This window comes from Triturus cristatus, chromosome 9 (assembly GCF_964204655.1).
Source record: "Triturus cristatus chromosome 9, aTriCri1.1, whole genome shotgun sequence".
Classification (NCBI taxonomy): Eukaryota; Metazoa; Chordata; class Amphibia; order Caudata; family Salamandridae; genus Triturus; species Triturus cristatus.
The window spans coordinates 614,207,665-614,234,497 of record NC_140592.1 but is presented as its reverse complement, the minus strand read 5'-3'; the positions used below and the strand labels follow the sequence as shown (position 1 = coordinate 614,234,497).

General features: G+C 47.8%; 1 protein-coding gene across 1 annotated transcript in view; it reads right to left on the bottom strand.

Moving 5' to 3' along the window:
* Positions 1-6,933: 6,933 nt before the first annotated feature.
* Positions 6,934-26,833, bottom strand: part of WDR62 (WD repeat domain 62) — a 699,214-nt gene continuing 679,314 nt past the window's right edge. Inside the window, exon 31 of the mRNA XM_085625650.1 lies at positions 6,934-8,202. Coding sequence (XP_085481776.1) covers positions 7,951-8,202 — 252 coding nt within the window. The 3' untranslated portion in view covers positions 6,934-7,950. The remainder of the gene's footprint in view (positions 8,203-26,833) is intronic.

The following is a 26,833-nucleotide window of genomic DNA, read 5'->3' as shown; positions in this document are numbered from 1 at the left end:
TTTGTTATTTCAGAGTGCAACAAAGGCGAGGTGCGAGACGATGTTGGTTCAGTGTCGGAGACCTGTGGTTGTGATTGGCTCCGACAGATCTGGATCAGCTTTGGTTATGTGAACAAGGGGCCAAGGCTGCAGTTGGGGGAAGGGCCCACCGGCAGAAGTCCAGCTAGAGGCCCCTTTGTTCTTTGGGGCCGGAAGGCACACCAGAGGGAGCCAGTAGCGCCTGGGAATTTTTCAGCATGGCCTCCTTGAAGGCTGCTATTTGCTGGCTTGATCAGGGCCAGGGAACTCTGCGGTGTGCTGGGAGGAAATGCAGGAATTCCTTGGAGCAGGACTTTTTGTGTGTCGCTTTTGTTACTCTTGCCAGATTTCAAGTGGCAGAATGGTGACGAGTCCCACTTGACTTTATTGCACTTATGGCGCTTTTTCGACTTTTCCAGAAGACTTCAAGCAGGAACAAGACTTTGAATAAGTCTGACCTCATGACTATGACGGAGAACAGGCTCGCAACTCGGAGCTGGACATCTGTTTACAATGCAACATATTTATATGATCAATGACGTAAAGTTTGCCTCCTTCTCCATGATTGTCTTATGGTGCACAACGGTGCACTAATAGCATGACTTAAGGTTGTAACCGAAGTCTAAGGATCATAGGAATTGCATTGTGGGTCTGTGACCGACATCAGTGTTGTCTTGCAGTCACAGCACAGTTTAAACTCTGTTGTTTTTGGGAGAGTCATCTTCACTCTGGATAACTTTGGAGTCGTTAGATAAAGGCGGGGTGCAAGACTTAGAACACGTGTTATTCGTTTGCCCAAACGTGAATGTCATAGAAACTAGAAAGAGATTTTTAAAACCAATTAGAACAAAATGTAAAATTAACTCTGATCAGAACCTGCTTTCTCTCTGTATGGCACCGTCCAATGAATTCATGTGTATTAATATGTTTACATTTTTTAAATAATTTTTAACTTTGTATTAGAATGACAATTTTTCTATCCAAATGTAATTTTTAAATATTTGTTGTTCTCAGTCGAGAACTAAATCAAATAAACCTAAACTTGTGAAACTTGTTGGAGTCGTTAGAATTTCGACAACGTTGGGAGTGGAGCTCTGAATCCAGGTTTAAGGGCAAAGAAAAAAGTAACTGATGAACAAGTTTTTTACATTTGACAATGCATTATCTGGTAGAGACTATCTAACCACAGATTCCATACCTTAGAATAATCCCCAGGTGTCAGACTGGATCTGGATATTTTTTGTGCTCCCGTAGGCAACGTCTCCATGTGCTGTCATCTTCGCCGGTGATGTGTACAGTGCCTATATAGGCGTCATCCCAGCGCACTGACATCAGTTTCTTTTAGTGACTTTCCATGCCAGAATGCAGAACCACAAAGAACACTGACCACTGGTGTGTGACAATAGAGCCCTGAAATGGGAATAACCTGTATCTAAAAATCCATTCCCAGATGGAGAGGATGGGTGAGTAATTATAGAAACTGTAGCTGGATGGTCTCTACCACATAAGGTGTTACCAAAAGTGAGTAACATGTTCATCTGTTAGAGACTACTAGAAGCAGATTACTTACCTTAGAATAGATACGCAAGCAATGCCTCCTCCTCAGAGGGTCCGCAAACTCTATTTAGACTAGAAAGTCCTGCAGGACCGAACAGGCAAAATGCACATCCTGATGGACCGGACTTTCCAGGCAGTAGTGCTTAGTGAATGTGTGTAGTGAGGCCCATGTTGCTGCTTGGCAGATGTCAAGGACCAAAACTCTGCATGCTAACGCAGTGGTCGCACCATTTGCTCTGGTGGAATGAGCAGGCAAGCCCTTTTTCCGGCACGGCCATCCCTTTCTTGGCTCTGAAATACCCACGAAGAGTTGATCGTCCACCCAAAATGGTTTTGTGCGGTCAAGGTAGCACAACAATGCTCTTTTTAGGTCCTCTCCTCTTCCTTAGAGGGTTGAGGCAGACTGTAGGTGATGAAAGAGGATACGTGGAAAGGGGTGACCACCTTCGGCAAAAAGAATGCTCAAGTACGAAGGACCAGTTTGTTTGGGAAAAAAGAGAGGTACGGAGGCTGAGATGACAGCACCTGCACTTCACTGACCCTCCGGGCAGATGTAATTGCCACCAGAAAGGCCTCTTTGATGATAAAAAGCCTATGATGGCAGGTATGAAGCAGCTCAAAGGGAGCGCACATTAGAAAGGTAAGAAGGTCCCATTGAGGAATAACGAAGGGAGCTGGGGAAAAGTGCTGCAAAGCTGTAAGGAACCTATTTACAATAAGGGACTTGAAGAGGGAGGGCTGATCTGGCAGCCGTAGAAAGGCGAAGAGACCAGACAAATAACCCTGCAGTGTGCCGAATGCACAGCCCTGCTGGGGCAGGCTACAGATAAACATAAGAATTTGGGGAAGGGGTGCAGATAAAAGGTCAACCTGTTTGGTGGTACACCATTCCACAAAGTTCTTCCAACATCCAGCACATACTGTCTTGTTGAAAGAACACAGAGTTGCCGAGAACATTACAGACTTTTGGAGGGAAAGACGAAAACTGTCAACTATCACCGCTCAATCTCCATGCATGAAGGCAGAGTGTTGACAAGTTCGGTGGAGAACCCTCCAATGCTGTTGTGACAGAAGATCCTCCTGAAGGGGCAGCCTGATCGGAGGAGCAATGGGCATACTCACAACCTCAGGATACCAGACTCTTCGAGCCCAGTCTGGATTAGTGGAAGGGTGTACGGGAGGCCAAAGTTCCGCTCAAGACCAAAAGCGTCTGAGTGAGAGCCGCCTTGGACACTCCAACACACAGAACTGCTAACATTGCACCTCTCTGCGGTGGTGAACAGATCTAACTAAGGCTCCTCCTACTGTTGAAAGAGATGCCATTTGTGATCCGCCTGGCATCTTCGGCTGAGTTCATCTGCCCTGGCGGTCAGAGAGTCCACCGTGTTGAACCAAAAGGGAAATGCCCCAACATTCTTGCTATGTCCAGAGGCACAGATTCTCCTGACAAGAGAATCCACAACCCCATCTTGCCCTGCTTGTTTCATTACCGCATAGCAGTGGTGTTGTCCGTGAACACCTTGATGGAAGGTAGAAAGGCTTTCAATCCTAACATGATCATACGGAGTTCCAACAGGTCGATGTGGAGTCTGGATTCCGCCGGAGAACAGAGTCCTCTCATCACCACCTCTCCCAGATGGTGGCCCGTTCCCAGGAGTGGCGCATCTGTCATTACCGTCAGATCTGTTTGGGGAATGAAGAGGAGTCTGCCGCTGACCCAATCGTGGTCTGCAGATCTTTTGGAGTGCCCTCAGAGATCTGCAACATGTTGGAGAGATTCCTGTGAAACTGCGCCCACTGAAACTTCAGGTCCCACTGCAGAGCCCGCATATGCCAATGGGCATGCGTCACAAGCAGGATGCAGGAGGCCATGAATCTCAGCAGCCTCAGAGTCAGTCTCATCGAAACCCAGGATACAGGTTGAAAATATTGGTATCAAAGCCTGAATATCTTGGAGACTGTTCGGGAGGAGAAGCCCAAAACTGCAGTGTCCAGAACATCTTTGATGCAAGGAAGCATCTGAGAAAAGATCAGGTGTGACTTTGGCACGTTGACAGTGAGCCCCCACCATGTGCAGAAGGTTCGCAGTAGTCTGAAGGTGGAAGATGATCAAGTGAGGCAAGCTCGCCTTCAACAGCCAGTTGTTGAAATAGGGAAAGACTAGTATCTCTGATCTCTGCAGACAAGCTGCAACCACTGAGGGTTGCTGGTAAGACCAAAGGCGAGCATGGCAAACTGAAAGTTCTCCTGGCTTACGGTGAGCCACACTTAACTTCTGTGGGCAGGCAGGACAGGAATGTGGAAGTATGCGTTCTGCAAGTCCAATGCTACCATGCAGTCTTCCGGGTCCAGGGCAGACAGAGATTAAGCGAGTGTGACCATTTTGAATTTCTCCTTTATCAGGAAGAAATTGAGAGGGTGCAGATCTAGGATAGGACGAAGGCCTCCGTCCTTCTTAAGCACCAGAAGTTAGCAGGAATAATAATCATGACCTACTTCAGATGCCAGCACCCTCTCTATGGCTCCCTTGGTAAAGAGAGCGGTCTTTTCCTGGCGGCGTAATGTGATGTGGTCATCCGTTAGCCTGTGAAAAGAGGGTGATGAGGGTAGAGTGGTAGTCACAGGGGGAGGGAGTAGCCATTTTGGACAATCTGGAGAAACCTGCTATCAGATGTTATTGAGCTCCAGTGGTACAGATGATGGCGTGTCCTGCCTCCCACTGGATGCCCATTACGGTCACAGAGGCTTGGAGGGTGGGGTTGCCAGGGTTGGGGGTCAGGTGGTGTAGGGGGCTGATGTGGTGGTGTGTGACTGGCCCAACCTCTGGCCACCTGATCCACGAGGTCAGTGGGTACCAGGTCTTCAACCACGCAATAGCCGGGAAGCCTGTGGGCCGCGGTGGCTGGGCAGGTATAGACACAGCTGGAAGGCCAGTCCGCAATCATGAAAGGAGTGAAAGGTGGACAGGGGTTGGCGAGGGGCCATCGAAAGGCCCAAGAACCTGGCTGAAGCCCTGCTGGCTTTGAAGTGCTCCAGCACCGAGTTTGCCTTATTACCAAAGAGGCAGTAGCCATTGAAGTGCATGTCCATAAGAAAGGCATGGACATGCCCCGAAAGGCCAGTGCTTCTCAACCAGACATGGCACCAAGGGCCACCAAAGATGAAACTGCTCTGCCTAGTGAGCGGTCATATCAAGCACACAGCTTATGGTGAGCATAGCTGCGTCTCTCCCAGCAATAACTTGGGAGAGTATGGCTCGGGCCTCCTCCGAGACAACAGGCAGCACTAAGCTCCTTGAGTTAGGGTGCTGGGTGAGGAAATTGGTGTCCCCTTGGGCGATGAAGGTGGCAATTGTCCTATTTAAGGAGCCCCTGTGAAGGGCTTGGACCAGGCCTTGAGTAGGACGTCTGTAACAGCTTTGTTAAATGGGAGAAGTGGTTCGGAGGGGGTGACTCCCGGCTGAAGCACGTCTGTCAAGACATTTGTCTTGAAAGCCACAGTGGGTAGCTGAAGGTCCAGGCCCTCGGCTGTCATCCTTACCACCATAGCAAATAAAGATCCCTCCTCCGTAGCCATGGTAGAGACCAAGCCAGTATCTGGAAGGTTCCCAGTTCACTGCAATCAACCAAATTCTCACACTGGGTGTCCTTAGTGATATCCAGGAGCTGGTACTCATCAGGGTTCAGCGGCCCTTCCCAATCATCCCCAAGTCCTAGCCCAAACGAATAGGGCATGGGTTCCAACATGAGTGGAATGCCTCCAGTCGGCGTTGGATGATGCCCATCTGGCTCCGAGTCAGAGTCGGGGATGAGTATGGCGCTGGGGACATCGGCAGTGGAGCCGGCACGGGGGAAGATCTAAGTGACATGATCAGCGCTGGTCCGAATCAATCCATAGATCCAATGGGCCCGACAGGTGCCGGGGGTAAAAACACAGGCAGAAAACCAGAAGGAGCCCCTCCAGAATCCACATGGCCTGAAGCCACTCTAGCTGGAACGGACAACCCAAATATGAGGTGCAGGGCCTCATAAAATTCACTGAGTTGGGTAGGGGTTGCTCCCGGATGCTTGGGAGGCGCAGAGTTGGCCCAGACGCAGGCTCAACTGTTGGACCAGGCCTCGAATGCAGACATTTCCTCGTCTCGACATATGACTTTGACAGACGGGGCAAACTCGAAGACCTCTTCGGCTTCTTGTTTTTCTTACACTTGTGGGACTCACCTGAAAGTCCAGACTACTTTGACGATGAGCGCTTGGATGGCTCCGCAAACAATTCCAGGACCTTCTTCCTGACTGGGATCGAGCCCGTTGTGGTGTCGTACATTGAACAGTAAGGAGTTTGAGAGACCACTTTCTGAAGGCCTTGGGGTGCATGGCGCAACAATCAACGCAGGTCTTGACACCCTGGTCCCGCTTGAGACCAACGGCGGACGAGATGTAGAACTGTCACTGACATCTGTGGGTGACAGGCGCCACAGGGCTTGAAACCAGCCTTCCTTGTGGACATCACTGCCCCACCAGGAGAGAATATATTAAAAAATCTTCGACAAAAGGGTAAAAAAAAAGTCAGTCAATAAAAAGCAAATAGGTGTAGCTCTTACCGCATCTGTGCCGACTGGCACCAAATGAAAATAACTGACATCAGCACACTGAGCTGGCGCCTATATAGGCACCGCACCCCTCACTTCTGGCACTGGTAATGCTACTTAGAAACAAACTATGCCTTCTACCAGCACGCAGGGGTACAGCTCACAAAAATATTCCGGATCCAGTCAGAGGCCTGGGTAAGGTAAGGAATCTGCAGCTAGAAGCCTCTATCAGATATCAGCAAGCAGGGGTGTGGCTTATATGTGACTTCACTCCATCACTTCCGGGGCAGTGTGAAGTCACCGTTGGGCCAAACAATGCCATCTCCCACCATGCGGGGAACATTGCTGAATAAATCTCCAGATCCAGTCTGGCACCGGGGAAAATTCTACAGGTGAGGAATTGGAGGTCAGAAGTGTCCATCAGAAATATTATATAATAGCGTAGTTATTTTCATAATAGATGTATTAAGGAATGTCTGAATAATTAGTGTGCAAAACTTCTTTGGCCTTACATGCAATAAGAGAAAATATAGTTACCAACACATCCAAACAAACTATTTTAAAACGAATATGCAGACAATATTTGCAATTACAGAAAACAAGAAAAAATATCATTTTATGTAATCACTTTCTTTCACTTATTTGCTACCACATAATTCACAATCTAATTATTCTTTCTGTTTTTCCTAGATTTTGACTTTCTAACTTAAATACACTGGGAATAGTTTAACCAACTATGTTTGTATGACTGAAATAAACATTCATTTTACTTGCAACAAAATGTATTTATTTCTTTTTACACATTTACATCTTAAATACTTTTAAATCTTAATAACAAAAACAATTCAAATGTGCAGCCGGAAGCACGCGCAAGTCAGTTTTCTACCTTAATACATCGATAAATGTATATGAGTGATGTTATAGCGCTGTAGGGGAGCAGCTGTACCAACATAAAATACCATATCAGACGCAAGTAAAAACCAAAAAAAAACTACAATTGCGAATATTATACATTTCTTCATAAAAAGGTCATTTAAATGAAACAGTACAAGGCGTTAACTTTATTACACTAGGTTTCAATGCTAGAAGCACATATCTACAAATAAACACATGCAGTGGTTTAAAAAACTGTTTGAAACAGCAACTCTATGCAGCATGTCCATTTTTCACATAAGAATTGTATTTACAGCTTTTTCGGTAAAATCCTTTTTGTATGATTTAACAAGTCATCTTAAAAAATAAACATTCTGATGTTCAGGGAGAGAACACGTTAACATTCGCATTGCCGAGTGTCATGATTTGTTTTAAAGTATATAATAGTCGTAACTAAAGCCTTCCTAGAGAACTACAGGACCTCTCATGTTGTACCATTTGCCAGAAAAAGGTATATTTAGCTTTTGAGTATTATACAGTACAGCTAATATCTAAATTTTCAACTTTTTTGTGGAAATGATACTTGGACAAACCTTTATGGGCATGGAAAACTGTAAATAACAACAATTCACACTTTGACTGGCAGGACAGATCCAGACTTTGAACGTTTATAAATGGTTCCACATTGTTTTCTTCCAAAAAACAGACCATTACCTCTTTGTTACACGTAATTTATATGTGTCTCCAACCACTTCACCAAATTTGCTTAAAGAGAAGGCGAAGACCGCTTGTTATAGCAGACCGTGTGTCCCACTGGAAAGACCACGTGATTACTCTCCCACTGCAGACATGGAGATCTAGACGGACCTCCAAAATAGGTAATCCTTTTAAAGATAACGTAAACTGTTTTAATCCTAGCGATGTATGTTCTTTTGCATCATCTTCAAAATGAGTTCATAATAGCCTTCTAAAACAGCGACGGCATTTTCTTTACTGTTCTTCATTTCTTGCACTAGTGAGTTTAGTTCATCAGAGTTCTGAGGAGCGATGTCACGGTCACATCCACAAGAGTCCAGTTGACTTTGAATAGAAAGGAAGGCCTTGGCGAATATAGACTTCTTCTGTAGCTGTTCTTCAACGCATCCAGTATCCGTGCAAGAAGTTACCTTTAGAAAATACATACACCGATTTAAAAAAAGAGCCAACAGAACATATTTAAACTTTCTTAACATAATATATGCAGGACTCGCACTGTACGTCTTCAGTATGTAGCAGAAGTTATGAAATGTACAGAATTACACTTTCCTTGACCTACAAGATTTGTCTAGAACCATCTTGTAGGTATGCAAATTTCCAACATTTATTTGTACTTTATCAGAAAGAACATGTTACTTACTTCCGATAATGTTCTTTCTAGTGGATACTCAGTTCAGTTATACTTTAATCGCAATTTTTCTTTGCATAAAAGGAAATGCAGACAAATACATTCATTTCTTTAAAAAATGTGTTAATTAACTAAAATACTATTGACCGTATAAAATGACATTATAACAAAAACAATTTCATCAGTGAGTACAATTTTCATAGAATAGTATTCCACCGCTTATGAGTTAATTAAACATGAGGACAAGGCGATGCAATACCCCCCACAGCCCCAAGTCCAGCCCAGCGCCCTTTATCCAATAGCAGCAAACATGTGCAACTGTAACTTATCCTTTCTTGTCACTAAAGTGCTTTCCTGCGTTCAACAATTGCACATAAATACGTTGCCAATACCAAACAGACAGCAGAGCTATAGTGAAAATCCACCGATTCCATTCCTTACCTTTAGAATATCCCAGGCATGAGACAGGAGCCAGAAGATTTAAAAAGCATTGTATCCATAACCCTGTAGATGGTGTACTCTTGTGGCTCCACGCTGACCTTGTTCTGCCCTGGAAGTGACGATGCAGCCATAAAAAAGCACAACCGCTCCAGTGGACGTCAGTTTCTATCTCATAGAGACTTTTAGCCGCATAACTCCGTATCTTAGAATATTCCCCCTGGCATCAGACCGGATCTGGATGTTTTCAACCAGTACCCTGCATGCTGGTATTTTGCGCCTTCCAGCTCCGCGTCAGCCACACTATGAATGATGGGTGTGGTGCCCATATAGGCTTTTTGAGAGACTTCTCTCCTGGTGAGACAATGTCCTCAAGGAAACCTGGGTTCAAACTATGTGGTGCCTGTCACAGGCAGATGTCTGTGACAGACCCACACTTGGTTTATCTGTAGTGCTTGGAGAGGGACCACAATCCCGAGACCTGTGAGGATTGCTGTTCCATGCACCCGAATGCACTGAGGGAGCATTTCCCTCAAGCTCCTCGCTGACTGACATCTGACGACCCTGCGACATTTAAGATCCAGGTCACATGGAAATCCCTGGGACCACTCACGGAGCCGCACCTGGCAGTGGTCATCCTGTTCTAAGTCATCAGATAAGTCAAACAACAAGAAAAAATCCAAAAAGTCGAAGAGATCTCCAACTTCACCATGCCCTCCTAAGTCTTCAGATGAGGCGCAGGAAAATTAGCACTCCAGGTCACACTATCTGGGGTCCACTCCGTGCTTCACTGACTTTCCAGGACCCGGAGTGACACCGACCCCCCAACCAGATGAAGATTTTTATGAGGCCATGCACCTCATATTTGGATGGCCCGACCACTCTGGAGCTCCTTTGGGCCCCACGGGCTTGGTCCCCACTATATCCCTGCAGATTGGTCCGCCCTCGGCACCAGTTGCGCTCCATGGATCCTGTGGTGGATCCGGAACAGAGCTGCCTGTGAAATGGACCCCTTTCTTGGCGCCCACTCAAGTGCCGACTGCAGTGCTATCCCCTTTGTCATTCCTGACTTGGACACGGAGCCTGGCGGGCGTCATTCAATGCCGGTTTTGGCACAGACTAGGACCATGCCATCCAGGTCGGAACCACAGCCTTTTTCATTCGACAGGCCTGGAGAAGGAGGTGAATGGGAAGGGTCTGAGGGCCCTTTTTTACACCACAGACGATACTGAGGACAACGATGATGGTATAAGGAACTAGCAGATGCCAGTGGGTTAGACAGCTCACCGGACACTGGCTTGGTCTCTCCCTCTATTGTCGCTATGGAGGAGGTTGCCTCATTTGCTATGGCAGTGCCTAGGGCGGCAAAGGTCTTGAAACCTTCAGCTTTCCTCAGTGGCAGTCAAGACGAATGTCTTGACAGAGGTGATTCCGCCGGGAGTCGCTCCCCATCTGAACTCTTACTCCCCTTTAATGAAGTCCTTACCGATGTGCTACTCTGGGCCTTTTCCAAGCCCGGCACAGGGACAAATGCACACCAACGCCCCGCTCCTGATGACCTCAGTTTCCGTATCCAGCACCCCACCCCGCAGAGCTAGGTGGGCCAAGCCTCCACTTCTAGAGTCATCCCTGGGAAAGTTCACTTCTACTCCACTGAACAGGGAATCCAAGAGGCTGGAAACATTTAGGAAGAGGATGTACTCTTCTACCAGCCTTGCACTTTGTCGGAGAACACAGCATGCCTCTTGAACCGATACACCCATATGATCTGGCATTTGGTTGCGCAAGCGCTACTAATGGCCTTGCTGAAGGCCTGAGCCATACTCTCCAAAGCTATTTCTGTCGGGATAGGCGCAGCACAGTTCACCATACTATGTGGACTGGACACGACAGACTCACTGTCCTAGCTGAGAATCACTGGCTTTTCAGGTGATGTCCAAGCTTTGCTTATGGACATGCTCTTTGATAGCTCTTCCTTTTCGGAGAGAAAGTGGACTCAGCGCTGGAGTGCTATTAGGATAGTAGAGCTACAGCCAGGTCCTTGGGCTTCTCCATGGCTCCTCGCCTACTCCAGCCCGCCTTCCGCGGCTACGGAAGGGGTTTACAACCACATCCGTACCCACCCAGTCACCAGGCTTCTCAATTTTTTCATGGCCCAGGAAGCGGGTACCACAGCTCAGATGGGACAAGTAGCCAGGTTGGGTTAGTCCACCCCACCCCCACCAGCCAGTGGAAGACTCCAAACCCCTTTAGTTTGCCCTCCTACCATCATGCGCATCGGCAGGATACCCTATCACTTGCACCACTGGATGTCTTCTGCTTGTTCTATTCTCGGCGCAACAGGGCTCTGCCCTGGGCACCTATCTGCCATTTCAGTGAGTCTTGTGGTTGCTGGGCCAACCTCCTTTGTTCAAGTCACCCTTTTTTGCCTAGGTTCCAATAAGTTTGCAACACATGTTTACTCTGAGACCAAGCATTATGACCCAGTGGGACTTAAACCTTGCCCTGACTTTTAAATACGTGCACTCTTTGAGCCACTGCACAACTGCCCTCTCCGGTTATTAGCCATCAAGACTGCTTTGCCAGTGGTCCTTACCTTGGTCAGGAGGGTCGGCGAACTACAGGGACTCTGTACACCCTCCCTACACCACATTCTAACCGGACAAGCAGGTGCTCTGTTCTTCCAAAGGTTGTGATCCCTTTCCTTGTAGTTATAATTAAAAAAAAACACTGGTCCCTTGTACTTTAGCTGCAAAGAACCAAATGGCAAATAACATTTATTCAAAGGAGTTTATGAAAAACATAATTCAAGACGCATATCAGCGTAGTGAATATTGGAGCAAAACAAACACGCTCAGTGATCTCTTTGGAAGAGATTAACGCAAATGATGGATCGACAAGGGTATCAACAAACACATGAACAGCAAAGCTCTTTACAGCGAGTTCTCATCAGTCATATAGTTCTCATCAGTAATATAGGATCCGTGTTTTCAAAGTCGAAGGCATTTCGATTCCAATAAAAATGGCAGGTTCATCAGGACTCTGGGGGATACAACGAGCTAGAGAGTGAGCTCAACAAAAGTGATGAGCACCATTTCCACTCCTGAGAGAAGAGGAGATAACAAATCCCTCTTAAACAAGGAGGAATTGCCTTAAATGCTCTTTTGGACACTTAACTCACAGATCTAAATTCTGAGGAAGATTGGACATCCTTGATTTAAAATGAACTCTCCTCATACAGAAACAATATGGACTCTTAAATCTTGTTGCCCTTACCTGGTTGGCTCTTTTGACAATGTGCATATGATTTTATTGCACTGTCTACATTTCTGGTGTAAGTGTATTTATGCTGTTTCATTTTAAGGTTTGTCAATGTCTTTTAAACTATTACAAAATGGTGACCACTACTCCTCTCTTTTTCTGTCCCTGGGCCTAGTCTGTCTTCAGTTTCATTTTCAGCTCTTAGTCCTTCTTCCCTTTCTATCACCTACATTAACTAGCATGCTGCCCTCTCATACTTCGCTTGGAGAACTCATTGTCCTGAAAGTAATCCATGCTGCCAGTCAGCACTACCAACACCCCTCCATTATTTTATTTGTGGGCCTATTTGAGCCAAATGAAGGAATCTGGGACTCCAAGACCATGCATGTGCCTCCTACTGCTGGCCGACTGGTGCCCCCTATTGGTATCCACAATATATAGACAGTGGCTCAGCCATGGGGAAGGAATTTCTTCAAAGAAATCACTTGTGCACGATTCACCTGCAATATCATTACTAATCTCCCTGAGAATTTTCTCAGACAGGCCATATACACTATTGGTTTACAGTCCTGATGAATACCTCACGGTGATGTTGTCTACCCACACTCCTGTATAAGGGGTCGAAAAGTCGGCGTTAATCATATAAGCGTTCTCTGCCAAAATAGATAAAGCTTGTATATGAAAGAGAATTCACATCTCTATTTAGGGCCTTCTGAGATATTTGGACGCTGTAAAAAGTTTTTGTTTTATTTATCTGTAACATTTTGGTTCTTTTTGTCTCAGCCACACTTTTATGTCACAAATTTGTATTTTTATTGTTAGGAGTTGTGCAATGTGTATCGGTCCTGTCTTATATTATTAAGTTATATATTCAATGACATATGATATACGAATTTCAATATATCGGACACAATCTTTTCAGCATGAATTGAGTCCTTGTCATTTGTAGTTGATATTTATGTCTATGGTCAGTGTTGTGGGTATCATTGATTTATGGTCCTACATCCAAGAGGACGAAGTTATTTCTTTGAAGAAATTCCTTCCCCATGGCAGAACCACTGTCTATATATTGTTGATATTCCCCAGGTTCTGCATGATACTGGGACACCCTATTATTAGTATTGCCCAATGGGTATCCAGCATAATTTCAGCTCCGGTCAGTGCCTTTCATACTACTGCACACTCTCCCCTTCTCCAGTATCACCCATATTGAGGGTTTTAAGCAGCTCTTCTTTACATTTATTTTTATTTAGGCCATTGCCGCCCACCCTGTTTCTGAGGCTTGTCACCAGGGGCCCCCTCCTTTAACAACTGCATTACCTTTCATAATGTAAGTACGGTCTCATGAGTATTGACTATGACTTGTACTGGCTCACTTTTCTTTTTCTTTGCTCAATCTGATCACTCTCTCTCTATTACTGTTTCAGTTCTATCTTGGGCTCGTTGTAGACCTGATGATGATTCTGCCATTTTTATTGGGGTCAAATCATTATTGACTTTAAAATCACAGACCCTATATGATTGTTGAGAACATGCTGTATTGGGCCGCGGACCTCTAAAGAAAGTATAGAGCACATTTATTTAGCACCAATATTCACTGCGCTGCTTTGTGTCTTCAAATTGTTTTTCATAAACTCCTTTAAATAAATGTGATTCTCCATTTGATTCTTTGAAACTAAATGTTGATTTGTACGTTAGTCTTTCACATAATTTCTGATGTATTTACTTGTTCAGTTAGTTCTGTGCAACTTGTGGGGTGTTGGGGGTTTACTACCTGGGCAAGTAAGTCTTTTAGCTCGTCTTAAAGTCCTTGCTAAAATAAGTATGCCGTTTTGTCCTCAGGCCAATTGGCTTCAAAGACTAACCTGTTAAATGTTGCCAAATATGAACACAAATGCTGGCTGCACTGTTTTAGGTTTAGGAGTTTGTTATCTCTATGGACTACATAAAGATATGCCTACATATGCATTTCTTCCTTAAAATCTGTAGAGCTATAAAGCAGTGTGCGATCTTGTTCTACAAGCAAGATGGACCAAAACGCCGCATTGCTGTTGAAGTGTGAGATCACAGAAGGGACTTTGGATTCTTTGTCATGGAAGGCAGCACATGTAAGTGTACTGGTTCACTAAGGATACACCAACTACAAGACCACAAAATACTGCTCACTCTACTACAAAACAAAGTCACATCATCACCAAAGCACATTCTCTAAAATGCCTACTAATAATTGCTCGATCACTCTATAAAAATAAGCATCACGTCTACGACTTTTGCACTGACCCATACCATAGGACTTTATTTTGATCTCTATGGATCATAAAAGTATAGACAAACAAAACAGCCACAATACACAGACATAAAAGGGCAAATAAAAATATCCATTTATAAATAAAAAGACAGTATAAAAACCACAGACATTCATGGCACAAACCACTATGAAAAGGTGTGAAAGGAAAAAAAATTGCATAAAAACTACAGCGTAGAAAATGTCCCACCACAAAACCCCACAAACATCAAATAATTATTTTCAAAAGTCAGTAGCAGCCTGTAGTAATTTAGCGCACTTTATACAAAATGCCTTTAAAAACATAGCCAGAAAAAAAACTACCACATGACTAGTATCACGGTGCAATATTCTGAACGTTTCCTGAAGCTATCTACAACCAAGATTTTTGCACAGGGGAACAATCCATTTTGCACATATGTATTTATAAAAGGGGCAAAAAAACAGAACATGGATAAGCGACTGAGAGCATCCTTCACAGCCTGCATACAGATCATCGTATGGACCATTTTCCTGTTGCCATCTACAAGTAAATGATATTATAGGTAAAGTGCCATACTTAAATTGAAGATAAGAGTTTCTTTGCTAATAGAGGGACAGTTTCATCAATAGCACTTTCGTAAAAGGTCATTGGATTCCAGTCAGTGAAAGACACAGATAAGGAGCCCTCGCACTGTTCAAAGTTATCAATTGTCACACATTCCCAAAATAGTCACTTTAAACTAGTATTTCCAATCAAACACATGCTATCTGGTGAGGTCCAATATTTGTCCAATTTCAATCTGTGAAGGAGGGCCTTAATGGCACAGAGCCACGGTATTTTCCATGCGATCTGTGGGACCAAAAGATCTTTGATTCCCTCCCGATAGGAATCGAGGGTAGGTGTTGACTATAGCCTATACCAATATAACAACATTCTGCTTTCAATCGTGTGGGCAATTTTCTGTTGGGCCAAGTCTAAATATATATGGGGGATCAACAGTGTACTTAAAGGGAGATTCAGTAGAGTTCTTAAAAACCTTTGCTCCAATATGAAAAGGCACTGTGTACTTGAATAGCCCCACAGCTCTCAACATATAGAACCGTCCCTAGGGCCTTCACATTATATATTTCCAATGCCAGAGCCACCCTTCTCGATTATGTTTTTCTGTGGCTTTTCGCTACATACGCAGTAGTTTGGATCAAAAATAAATGAGCTGGGGGAGGAGCCTAGCGCGCAACCAAGATGGCCGCGTAGGTGCGAGGCTCCCGAGGACCTCCGCGACCTCCTGAATTAATCCTGGCGATATCCTGTCCTTGTTGAGGGGACTGTGTCGGGGAACCCGAGCTGAGGCGCCACCCGTTTTTTGGGCTCGAATCGGACCCCGAACACCGGTGGGAGCATCGATCGAAGGTTGCGGCCTTCTCCTCGCCGGCCCCCCGGATTGGAGTAGTGGGGCGATCCGGGGACGAAGTGAATAACAGCGGCGGGCAGGGCTGGGCAGCTCGCGTACCCCGCACTTTCACTTTCGCTTTTGCGCCCTCCTTGCTCTCAAGCGGGGTCGGGTTGTGGAGCGGGGTGCGGCGGTGTGGTCTTGTCCTGGAGCCCGACTGACCCGCCGGCGGTGGGTTGACTTGCGGTTCGGTGGTCGCCCCCGCCCCCCCCCTGGCACCAGCGACTTGGTATAGCGGCCCGTTCGGGGAGCTTGGCACGACGGTGGAAGAGCCAGCATGTCCACCAAACAAGATGGCGACCGGGCGAAGGTGAAGACAACCCGCCGTGGCACGGCGCACCAGGCTAACAGTATGGACCGCTACACGCTCCAGAAGGGTTCTCCGGAGACATCGCGTGCATCCCCGGTGGGCCCGACGGAGGCATCTGCTCATCTGGTGGATCTGACCCTCCGGGACGTCATGGGCGCCATCGCGGAGATGAAGGCCTCGGTGGACCAGCGTTTCGACACCTTAGCGCAAAAAATAGACTCGGTCCTGGTGGATATGAGCCTTGTGAGGGCAGACTTGTCCAAAACGAACGACCGAGTCGATTCCCTGGCCCACACCACAACGAGCCTCACGACAGACGTGGTGGCCCTCCAAAAAAAGGTGCGCCGGCTTGGCCAGGTGAGCGCCCTGATGGACCGGCGACTGGAGGATTCCGAGGGTCGGGCCCGGAGGAATAATGTCCGTATTGTGGGGGTGCCGGAGGGACGAGAGGCGGAGGCGGCGGATCTTTTCGTGGAAGACTTGATCCTGACCCATCTCCAGCCCCGGGGGCTGAGTAAGCTTTTTGCGGTGGAGCGTGCTCACCGGGTCCCCGGGGGCAGACCTAAGACCGGTGCCCCGCCGCGGCCTCTCATTGCCCGGATTTTTAACTTTCGGGACAGAGATGCTATCCTCCAGACCTCCAGGCAACAGGGACTGGTCAAGCTTGACAACATGGAGGTACATTTCTACCCAGACTTTACTCCGGCGGTCCAGAAGCAGAGACAGAGCTTTCTTGGTGTTAAACGTCGCCTAAGGGACCTGAACCTCAAGTACTCAATGCTCTTTCCAGCTAAGCTGAGGGTAGAGGTGGATGGTCGCACGCACTTCTTCGACCGGCCCGAGGCGGCTGGGGACTGGTTGGACACTCTGCCTGGAGATCGGAGCCGGGGGGGCGGGGGGGGGCGCGGCTGGCGAGGAGGGCCCGCCGGATCAGAATTGAGGGGTGACTGTATAGGCCTTGCTCTGGACGTTGTTCCTTCACCATTTATTGATTGCCTATGTTCCCCTCCTATGGAGGTCGTGTGGGGTCTGTTGGGGGCTTCCCTCCTCCTCTGGGGGACTAGTTAGTATTTAGCTATGGGGCGACAGGCACACTGCACTTTGGGGGGGCTGTCTGGGCTCATGCAGGGGTGCAGGGAGGGGGGAGTTCTGTTGGGACCGGGGGGTGGGGGGGGTGTGTTGTTTGTTCGTACCGCAAGGCAAACCCGCTACTGTGTTGTTGTTTTTAAGATGCTCGGTGGGGGACGACCGATTGTTTCGACGTATGATGGGGGGTAGGGATTTGACTGTGTTGTCATGGAATGTTAACGGCCTGGGGGATAGGATTAAGCGTGGTGTGGTCCTGCAGTACTTAAAACGTATTTCGCCAGATGTTGTCTTCCTGCAGGAGACGCACCTTATAGGTAACTCCTTTCACGCAATGAATCGGCGGGGGTATCGTTTGGCGGCCCATTCCGGCTTCACCTCGGGCTCGCGGGGGGTGGGTATTATGATCAAGAACTCGCTCCCGTTGGAGATTGACGAGGTGCGCCATGATGAGAGGGGACGCTACACTGTTCTGGTGGGAAGAATGGAGGGTAGAGTGTTTATCTTTATATCAGTGTACGTCCCGCCTGGGTTACAAGCCACCACATTTGCGGACCTGGGGCGCCTCCTTCTGGACCTTCCGAGTGGCCTGCTGGTGGTTGGAGGGGACTTTAATGCGGTAGCCTCTGGGTCTATGGATCGCCATCCCCCTAGGGACCTCCCCCGGGCACAGGCGTGGCTGCCCGGCCTTTTGGACACGCTGGGCCTGGTGGATTGCTGGCGATTAAAGCATCCCGCATTGCGACAGTACACCTTCCACTCGGGTGCCCATGGTAGCCTCTCGCGGCTTGATTACATCCTTGTCCCGGCGGCCCATGCAGGGAGGGTGGGGGAGGTGCGCCATCTGGCGCGGGGTATCTCAGACCACTCCCCATTGTTGTTGCATTTCGATGTCTTCCCGAGGGGGGATGGCAGGGTGGCCCCAATCAATGCATGGTATTTGCGCGACCCCACCATTCGTGCCGATTTGATCAAATCCTTACAGCGATATTTCGACGAGAATGTGGGGTCGGTTCCTTCGGCCATCTCCCTGTGGGAGGCGTTTAAGGTAGTTCTTAGAGGGGAGGCCCTTTCCTTTATCTCCCATGCCCGGCGGCGCGAGCGGGAGGAGGTGACCCGGGTGGAGGCCGAGATTGCAGAACTGGAGGGCGACCTGGGGAGCGGGGTAACAGACGCCAAGTTGCATGTTCTACACCTAAAGCAGGCGGCCTATCGGGCCCTCGTTACGGAGGCGGCCAGGGGCCTCAGTAGAGAGCAGCAGGGGCGATTGTATGATGTGGGGGATAAGGCTGGCAAATTGATAGCGTGGTTGGATAAGAGGGAGAGAGCGAGCCGCGTGGTGCCTTTGATTGAGAGTGTGGATGGTGCGTGTGTCACCGAGCCGGAAGCCATTGTCTCCTGCTTTGCGGATTATTTCCGCGACGTCTACTCCCCGGTTTCCCCCTGCTCGGAGGAAGATTCCCATGCCCTGCTTCGGGACATCGCACTGCCCTCCCTTACAGTGGAGGACAGGGATTCGCTGGACGCCCCTCCCACCTCGGACGAAATTGCCTTGGCTATTCGCTCGGTCGCATCCGGCAAGGCCATGGGCCCTAACGGCATTCCCATCGAGCTATACAAGCTACGCCCGGATGTGTTGGCGCCCCACCTGCGCGCGATGTTCCTGGCGGCCCACTCGCAGGGTTCCCTCCCGCCGGACCAGCGTCTGGCCACAATTGTGGTGATCCACAAGGAGGGGAAGCCCCGTGAACGGGTCACATCCTATAGGCCGATTTCGCTCTTGAACGCGGAGCCCAAAATCCTCGCCAAGGTGTTGGCCAACCGGTTGGTTGGCGTGGTGGGCGATTTGGTCCACCAAGACCAATCTGGCTTTATACCACACCGCAACACGGCGCTCAATTTGCGGCGCTTACACGGGGTGCTCGCACGTGTCCCATTTGTGCGGGAGCCGGCCATCTTGGCGTCCTTGGACGCCACCATGGCGTTCGATACGCTTGAATGGCCATACATCTGGGCGATGCTGGCGAAATTTGGGTTTGGCCCGGGTTTCATTAGCTGGGTCAAATTGCTATATTCGAGCCCGTTGGCGCAGGTGGTGGTGAATGGGCGAGTCTCGGCCCCATTCCCGCTGGGGCGGGGCACGCGACAAGGTTGCCCCCTGTCGCCTCTCCTGTTTGCCCTGGCCCTGGAGCCCCTGGCGGAGTGGCTGCGGTGGCACCCTTCTATCCGTGGTCTCCGCTGGACCCCCGAGCATGAGGACCGCGTGTCCCTCTATGCGGACGATATCCTTCTGTATCTCGCCTCCCCGCGTAAATCACTGATCGTCCTGGTTGATGTTTTGCGCTCATTCGGTCGCAACTCAGGCCTGGTCATCAACTGGGCGAAATCCTGTGTCTATGTGCTTTCCGGGGAGGCTCCGGTCCTACCACGGGACTGTCCGATCCAGATTGCCTCCCAGGGTTTTCGGTACCTGGGTATATATATCACTCTCGACCCGGAGGCCCGCTATGAGCGGAATTTGTTGCCCCCCCTCCAGCGCTTGAAGGAGGACGTGGTGCGCTGGCGGCGTCTGCCGCTTTCGCCGCTCGGCCGAGCGGCCTTGTTTAAAATGATGTCCCTGCCGCGCTTCCTGTACGCCCTCCAGAACACTATGGACTTGGTCCCGGCACGCTACTTCCGTGAGGTGGAGGGCCTCCAGCGGCGCCTGTTCTGGGACGGGAGGCCGCGCATTGCTCTGGCTAAATTGACGCTCCCGTGGTACGATGGAGGGGTCGCCCTCCCGGACATTAAACGGTATTACTGGGCCTCCCAACTAGCTGCAATTAATCATGGCCTCTACGGGCCCGCCCTGAACCCGGCGTTTGAGATGGATAAGATGCTCCTGCCCGGAGGCGATTACAATCGAGCGCTCTACTCTGGCGCGCCCGACTCCCGTTTGACGGGACCGACGCGTGTCATGGTGCGTGTCTGGCACGCGGCCAATGCAGCTATGGGGTGGAAGGACCGTTTGACCCGGGCGTCACCGCTGTATGCGTCTGAGAGGTTGGGCTCTCTGTGGACGTCGAAGGGCTTCGAGAAGTGGGACACGATCGGCATCAGCACGGTGGGAGATCTCTGGACGAGGGGGGGATTCAAAACTTTTGAGACGCTGCAGGCGGAGTTTCAGCTGCAGGGCAATGAGTACTTTCGGTACCTACAAGTCCGCCATGCGCTGGGCTCCGTCTTCCCGGACGTCGCATCCATTCCGGAGTCTTCCCCCCTGGAGGACAGAGTGCTAGATGGCCATGTCCCGGACAGCACGATCTCCCTCATATACAAAAAACTAATCAACGATAGATCGTGCCTGCTGACTAGTCTCCGCGAGGCTTGGGTTGCCGATGGGCTGGAGCTGGACGACGAGGATTGGATTTCCGCGGTGGCCTCTCTGAAAGAGGTGGCCATCCCGGCTCGCCTTCGTTTCGTCCAGCTCAAGATCCTTCACCGGGTTTACGTGACGGGGCCAAGGCTTCTACGTATGGGTTTTGCTGGTGACGGAATGTGTAAGCGTGGCTGTGGTGCGTTGGCGACTTTCATGCATATACTGTGGGAGTGCCCGAAGGTGGAGCGATTCTGGCGTGGTGTGCATGAGGTCCTGCGTGTGGTTACGCGTGTCGCGCTGCTGCCTGAAGCGAGGAGATGCTTGCTGAATGTATGGGAACCAAATGACTATTCGGTCCCGCAGACGCGGTGGGTGACTCTGGGATATATGATAGCTAAGCGTGATATTGCTCAATTGTGGGGATCCCAGAGGCCCCCTGCGGTGTCGGCCTGGAAAGAGCATATGGATTGGTGTATGTTTCGTGAAAAGGTGGTGTATGTGGCTAGGGGTAAGCCTGGGGCGTGGGTGAAACTCTGGGGCCCCTGGAACGCCTACCGCGGGGGTATTTGTGAGCCGCCACTACTACCGGCTGCCTCGCCTGCTCCGTCTCCCTAGACGGCCCCCCTCCCTCGGCCGCGGGCGCGCGGTCCCCTAGTCCCTGATCTACTCCCATTCCCCTCTTCAGAGTTCTGCTGCTGGTTTGGATCCCCCACTTATGGAGCACGTGCTGTCACTTTGGATCGCGGGTTGCCTTGCAGGTGTGGTTTTTTGGTGTTGTTTTGTTTCAAGAAAAGGGAACCGTACTGTGGGCACGGAGCTGTGTGGCCTGCACCATTGATTACTCCTGTTTCACTACTCTGCACTGCCGAGAGACTTACTACTGTATATATGTAATATGCTTTTGTCACTCTAGCGGCCGGCCTGGTGGTTGTAGGCCCATACCTGTAACTTTTGCAAACTGCAATAAACGGTTTAAAAAAAAAAAAAAAAAAAAAAAAAAAAAAAAAATTAGCTTTTTCCACCTGAGGTGACCAGCATAAATTCCTGGTCAATTTAATACCCAAATACTCAAAGCTGGACACTACATCTAGAGTTGTATCACACACTAGCATCCTCCTCTCACAGAAAGTCGATGTCTGTCCGGTGAAAATCATACATTTGGTCTAGCCCCACTCCACACACAACAGTTGAAAGGAATTCAGGAGTTGTTGCAGAACCTGCAGCGACTTAGAAATTAACAAAATGTTGTTCGCAAAAAGAAGTGCGGGAACCCTCCGCCTTCCTATCTTGGGTGCATTTCATCCATCTCTATCTAAAAAGCCATTTACACCGTTTATATATAGTTTAAAGAGAGTGTGAGCCAGAACACACCCCTGCCTGACCCCCCCCATTAATGTGGATGGAGTCGGTCAAGGCCCTGTCCTGCCCCCACCTCATCTAAGCAATGTATCAACAGCAAACCTCAAAATGATGTACAACAGGGGAGTTGGTAGCCTCATCTCCTCAAGGACCCTCCATAGCTTGGCACGAGTAACCAAGTCACATGCTGCATGAAGATCGACGAAGGCAACATATAGTTTGTCCTTGCCAATAATCACCTCTCTCCAGTACATGCAGGCAAAACTAAAAATCTGCTCCACAGTACTCAAATTTGGCCTAAACCTGCCTGCCAATCCGAGAGTATACTCCTGTCCCTAATCCTCTTGTATACGAGCCAAAACCTGTTTACAAAAGATTTTTTGTAGGGAGTCGATAAGGCTTATAGGCCATTTGCCCGGTCCCCTTCTTAGGTCTCGCCTGACCCAGCGCATGCGCTGGTCTGACGAGACTGATTGAGAGGGCTCCAAAAAGTGTTACCAGGCCAGCCTAGAGCTACAGTGCATGTGCGCGCGCCGCGCTTGACCGCAATTACTTTCACTTTCGCAGCCGCACTGCCGCTTGACATAGCCAATAGGTCTCGCTTTTGGGACCTTATAAGTATTTAGTAATGCAACTGTTGCATGGCTAAACACTTATAAGGTCCCAAAGGCGAGACCTATTGGCTATGCCAATGCTTGTTATAAATAGTAATAATTTCCAACAAATTTCCAGAAGGGTTGAATCTCCATATCAGCTAGGATTGTATTAGAAAACAGATTGATGTATAGCCCCAAGATTCTGGGTTTTCCCTATATAGGTCGTTGTGCAGTCTGTCTGGCCCCATAGCGAGACTGGGAATACAGGAATTAACAGATGTTAGTGTTTCACTAAGCAAAAAGGTCAGGTTGGGACACTTAGGGGTGTAACTGATTTGTATAGCCTCTACATCGCTTTCGGTAGTGACACACTAATGAGAATAAAGTTGTTCAAAATGTGCCATCCAATCTTGAGGCTGGATAAAGAATTCAAGGGTTTGTTCACAATCATTGAGACAACCAGCAACTATTTTCCAAAATGACTTATTGTCTTTGTTGGAAAGTGCTACATGCAAATTAGTCCATAGCAAACTATTGCATTCTCTTTTAGCTTTGTTTATCAGTTGGTGATACAACTTCCTTTTCTTAGATATATCTGGCTGTGCTTTTGTCTTAAGCCGCAATGAGCTCATTCTTAACTTTCCTGCATTCACCATTGTACCAATTATCAGAGTTAGGCACAGTATTACCCCAGCGCCTTTGTTTCCCCAATACCTCTGATATGGGTTGTTCAGTTTTCATGATTGATAGCACAATTCTTGGTTCTAGACATAAGAGGGAGCTTTGATGGGGACTCGTAGGTGACAATTACACTATTCTTAATCACTTCCAGTGCTTCTGGGGTTTTCATCACCCAGTCCCATCTAATTGTCCTAAGATTGTTGGTGTACGAGAGGGAACCCGTGTCTCTATTACCATAAGATGCCTGGGCTGGGGGTACTTCATCCTGTAGCAGCATACAAAGGGAATTATGGTCACTTTCTGAGCGCTCAACTGCATCCATATCGACAATTACCGGCCAGAGCTTTACGTCGGCCAAAAAGTAGTCGATTCTGCTACTATATCCTACCCTGTTAAAAGTCGAATTTGCCTTGGCGGTCTGAGTCACATCTACTGTAAGTGAAATGCCCATCTCAAAGGACCAGACTATCCAAGTAGTAATGCTTCATGAACATGTGGAGTGAGCCCACATGGCAGCTTGGCAGATGTCCAGGACAGGTAGCCTGTGTGCCGACGCATTAACAGCGGCCTTGGCCCTGGTGGAATGGGCTCACAAGCCCTCAGGGAGCTGCTCCTTCACTCATGTGTAGCAGATCTTAATGAACAAGTTACCTACCTTTGGTAACACATTATCTGATAGAGACAAGATTTAGCCGCAGATGCCTTACCTTTTAATTTCCCAGGCGTCCAACTGGATCCACAAGATTTGTGCATGACTAGTACCCCTGCACGCCGGACTTTCATGACAGATGGGAGGAAGGCTTTTAATGCCAAGCAGATTGTCCTGAGCTCCAGAAGGTTCATATGGTGCTGAACTTCCATTGGAGGCCAGAGTCCTCTGATTTCCACCTCTCTCAGGTGGCCACAACAACCCAGAAGTGATACATCAGTCACCACTGTCAGCTCTGGCTGGGGAAGGGAGAGGGTCGGCCACTTACCCAATCGTAGTAGGTTAGCCACCACTACAGATCTTTCACAGACTCCTTCGAAATCTGGACCAGGTTGGAGAGATCCCCCTGGTGTTTCCGCCACTGGGACTTAAGACCCCCCGCTGCAAATCCTGCATGGACCATAAGGTACACTTTACCTGCAGGATCAGGGTTCGAAAAATCATAAACATTTTATTAGACCTGAAAGTCCAGTAACTTGAATAATGTATTTGACCTAACTATAATGTACTTGACCGGAAAGCTGGTCTCAAACTGTGTGATAATTGGCAAATATTTTATTTTACAGAGTCACCTTTTTCTTTATTTTCACACAAGTGCACCTTCAAACATGTGAGTTCCTCATTTCTGCTGTAGAAAAAAACCCTCTTTTGATTGATTAAACTGACTAAACATTTGCTCCATGCGTAATAAGCATCTAGCCCACATATAGGGTACACATGACCCCTGATTTGCCTCTCAGTTTACTGATAGAATTGCCATCAGGGTGGGGCAGGAGTGTTTCTCACTTCATGTTTAAACATCCACTTTTAATAAATATATTACTAAAGCATGATGTGGTAACCCACTGTCAGTTACAGACAGCACATTTCCAAGAACTGGCCAGAAACCTTCCCACTACCTTGCAGCTTTCCTGATAAAACTATATGGTGTATTAACAAGAATCTGTGAAACTGGGTTTCAGAAAACATATTTATCATTTACACATCAAGTAAAGATTTTTTATCTTAATAAAATATATTTTTCATCATACAGAAGTAGAAAAAATTGGGTTTCAGAGCTACTTAAATATATTTCGAATTATTTGTACAGTTGACTTATTAGCTGTTTAAATGTGTGTTAGGAAAAACCTGACAGCCTACAGCCTTTCATTTCACAATTCGTACAGAAGGTTAGACAGATCACTTCACGAAATCCTAGAACTCTGAAGCCAGAGAAGGAAAAGTAATTGTACACTGACTTCTGACCTCTGTCTCTGAACAGAGCAAAGACAAGATAAAAACAAGATTTAAGGGCATCTTTATTGCTCCTTCACTCTCTGACTGAACAGAAAATTTGACTCACCTTAGTGAGTGTGCAAGTAGATTTTTTGAGGCCTGTGGATGCATGAGGTTATCAGTCCCAGAATCAGTGTCACCAAAATTCAGGATAGGGGCTGAAATGTTGGGATCAAAGCCAAATATCCTGGACTCACTTCTTCGGAGGATAGCTGTGGAACTGCACCGTGTCCAGAATCGATCAGATGCAAAACAGCATTTGAGTTGGAGTCAGCTGTGACTTTGGCATATTGATCGTAAACCCCAGTGTGTGCAGAAGGTTCGCCGTAGTCTGGAGGTGGGTGAGGACAGCCTGGAGCGAACGCACCTTCATCAGCCAGTCATCGAGGTAGGGAAAGACTGGCACCCCAAGCTTGGCAGATGTGCTGCAACTACAGCCATCACTTGTCAAAACCCCGGGGCCCTAATAAGACCTTTTAGAAATGCTGTGTTTTGTTGGTAGAGGTATGCACCCTGTTCAAGTAGGGATGAGCATTCTAGTCAGGGTAAGTCAGATACAACCCTAAATTAACCTGGGTTCACCCTCTGGTAGCTTGGCACAGAGCAGTCAGGCCTAACTTAGGAGGCCATGTGTATAGTATTTGTGCGACACTTAATACAGTAAAACAGTGACAACACCCCACAAAAAAACTCCACACCACGTTAGGACAATAGAGCCTAATTTAACAAACAAAACAAGAGCAATACAACAAACATCCAATAGGCAGAACCGGAGTTATGAATTTTTAATGATTAAATATCATCCTCAGAATCATAAAGCGCCAACCGGGGTGAAGTAATGAAGATGCAGGAAACAGATGACAGGAACAAGGTAGGCTTTGTAGGTTCTTTATTGTAGGATGTATGCAAGAGACCCCATCCTTCAACATCCAAGAGTAACTGCCACAGCGTTCAAGAAGTAACATTCTGCCTCAAGAACATTCCACATTAGAATATGCCAACACAGTATGACATAGACAAGTGACCTAAGCCCACTCTAGAACATTACATCATCTCCCTCTTACAACCTAGAACACTACTTAAAACACTACATCACCTCCCTTTTTTCCAAAACATCAAACCCAAAGAACAAAAATAAAAAAAAAATAAACTAAAAACAACACTGTGACTAACAATAAGCCTCAATCTTGAAATCTTCGAGGAATTCTCCTCAACCTGATAGGTCTCGACGATTCAGGTTGAGAAGAAATGGAGGGAACAGGTACAGCTTGAGACCCATCTCCCTCTACACATTTGGAAGGACATTTTGCAACCCTGTTAAGATTCCACACTCTATGATCCTGAGTTCTGACAGCATTACCTAGAAGTTTTATCACTTTAATTGGTTGACCAAATTTAGACTTCCCGAACCTCCTCTCAGGTAGCTTTACCCTGACCCAATCACCCACCTGAATAACCGTTCTCTTAACACTCTTCTTGTTGTCATACAACTCCTTTCTCTTAACCATTTTATCCATTTCACGATCCCTCCAACCTTCAGTTTTGTCAATAGGACCACCCAGTTCCAACCTTCTTGAAGTAACCCAAAGAGGATTCACCTGCGTGCTGGGGACCTTTCCTCTA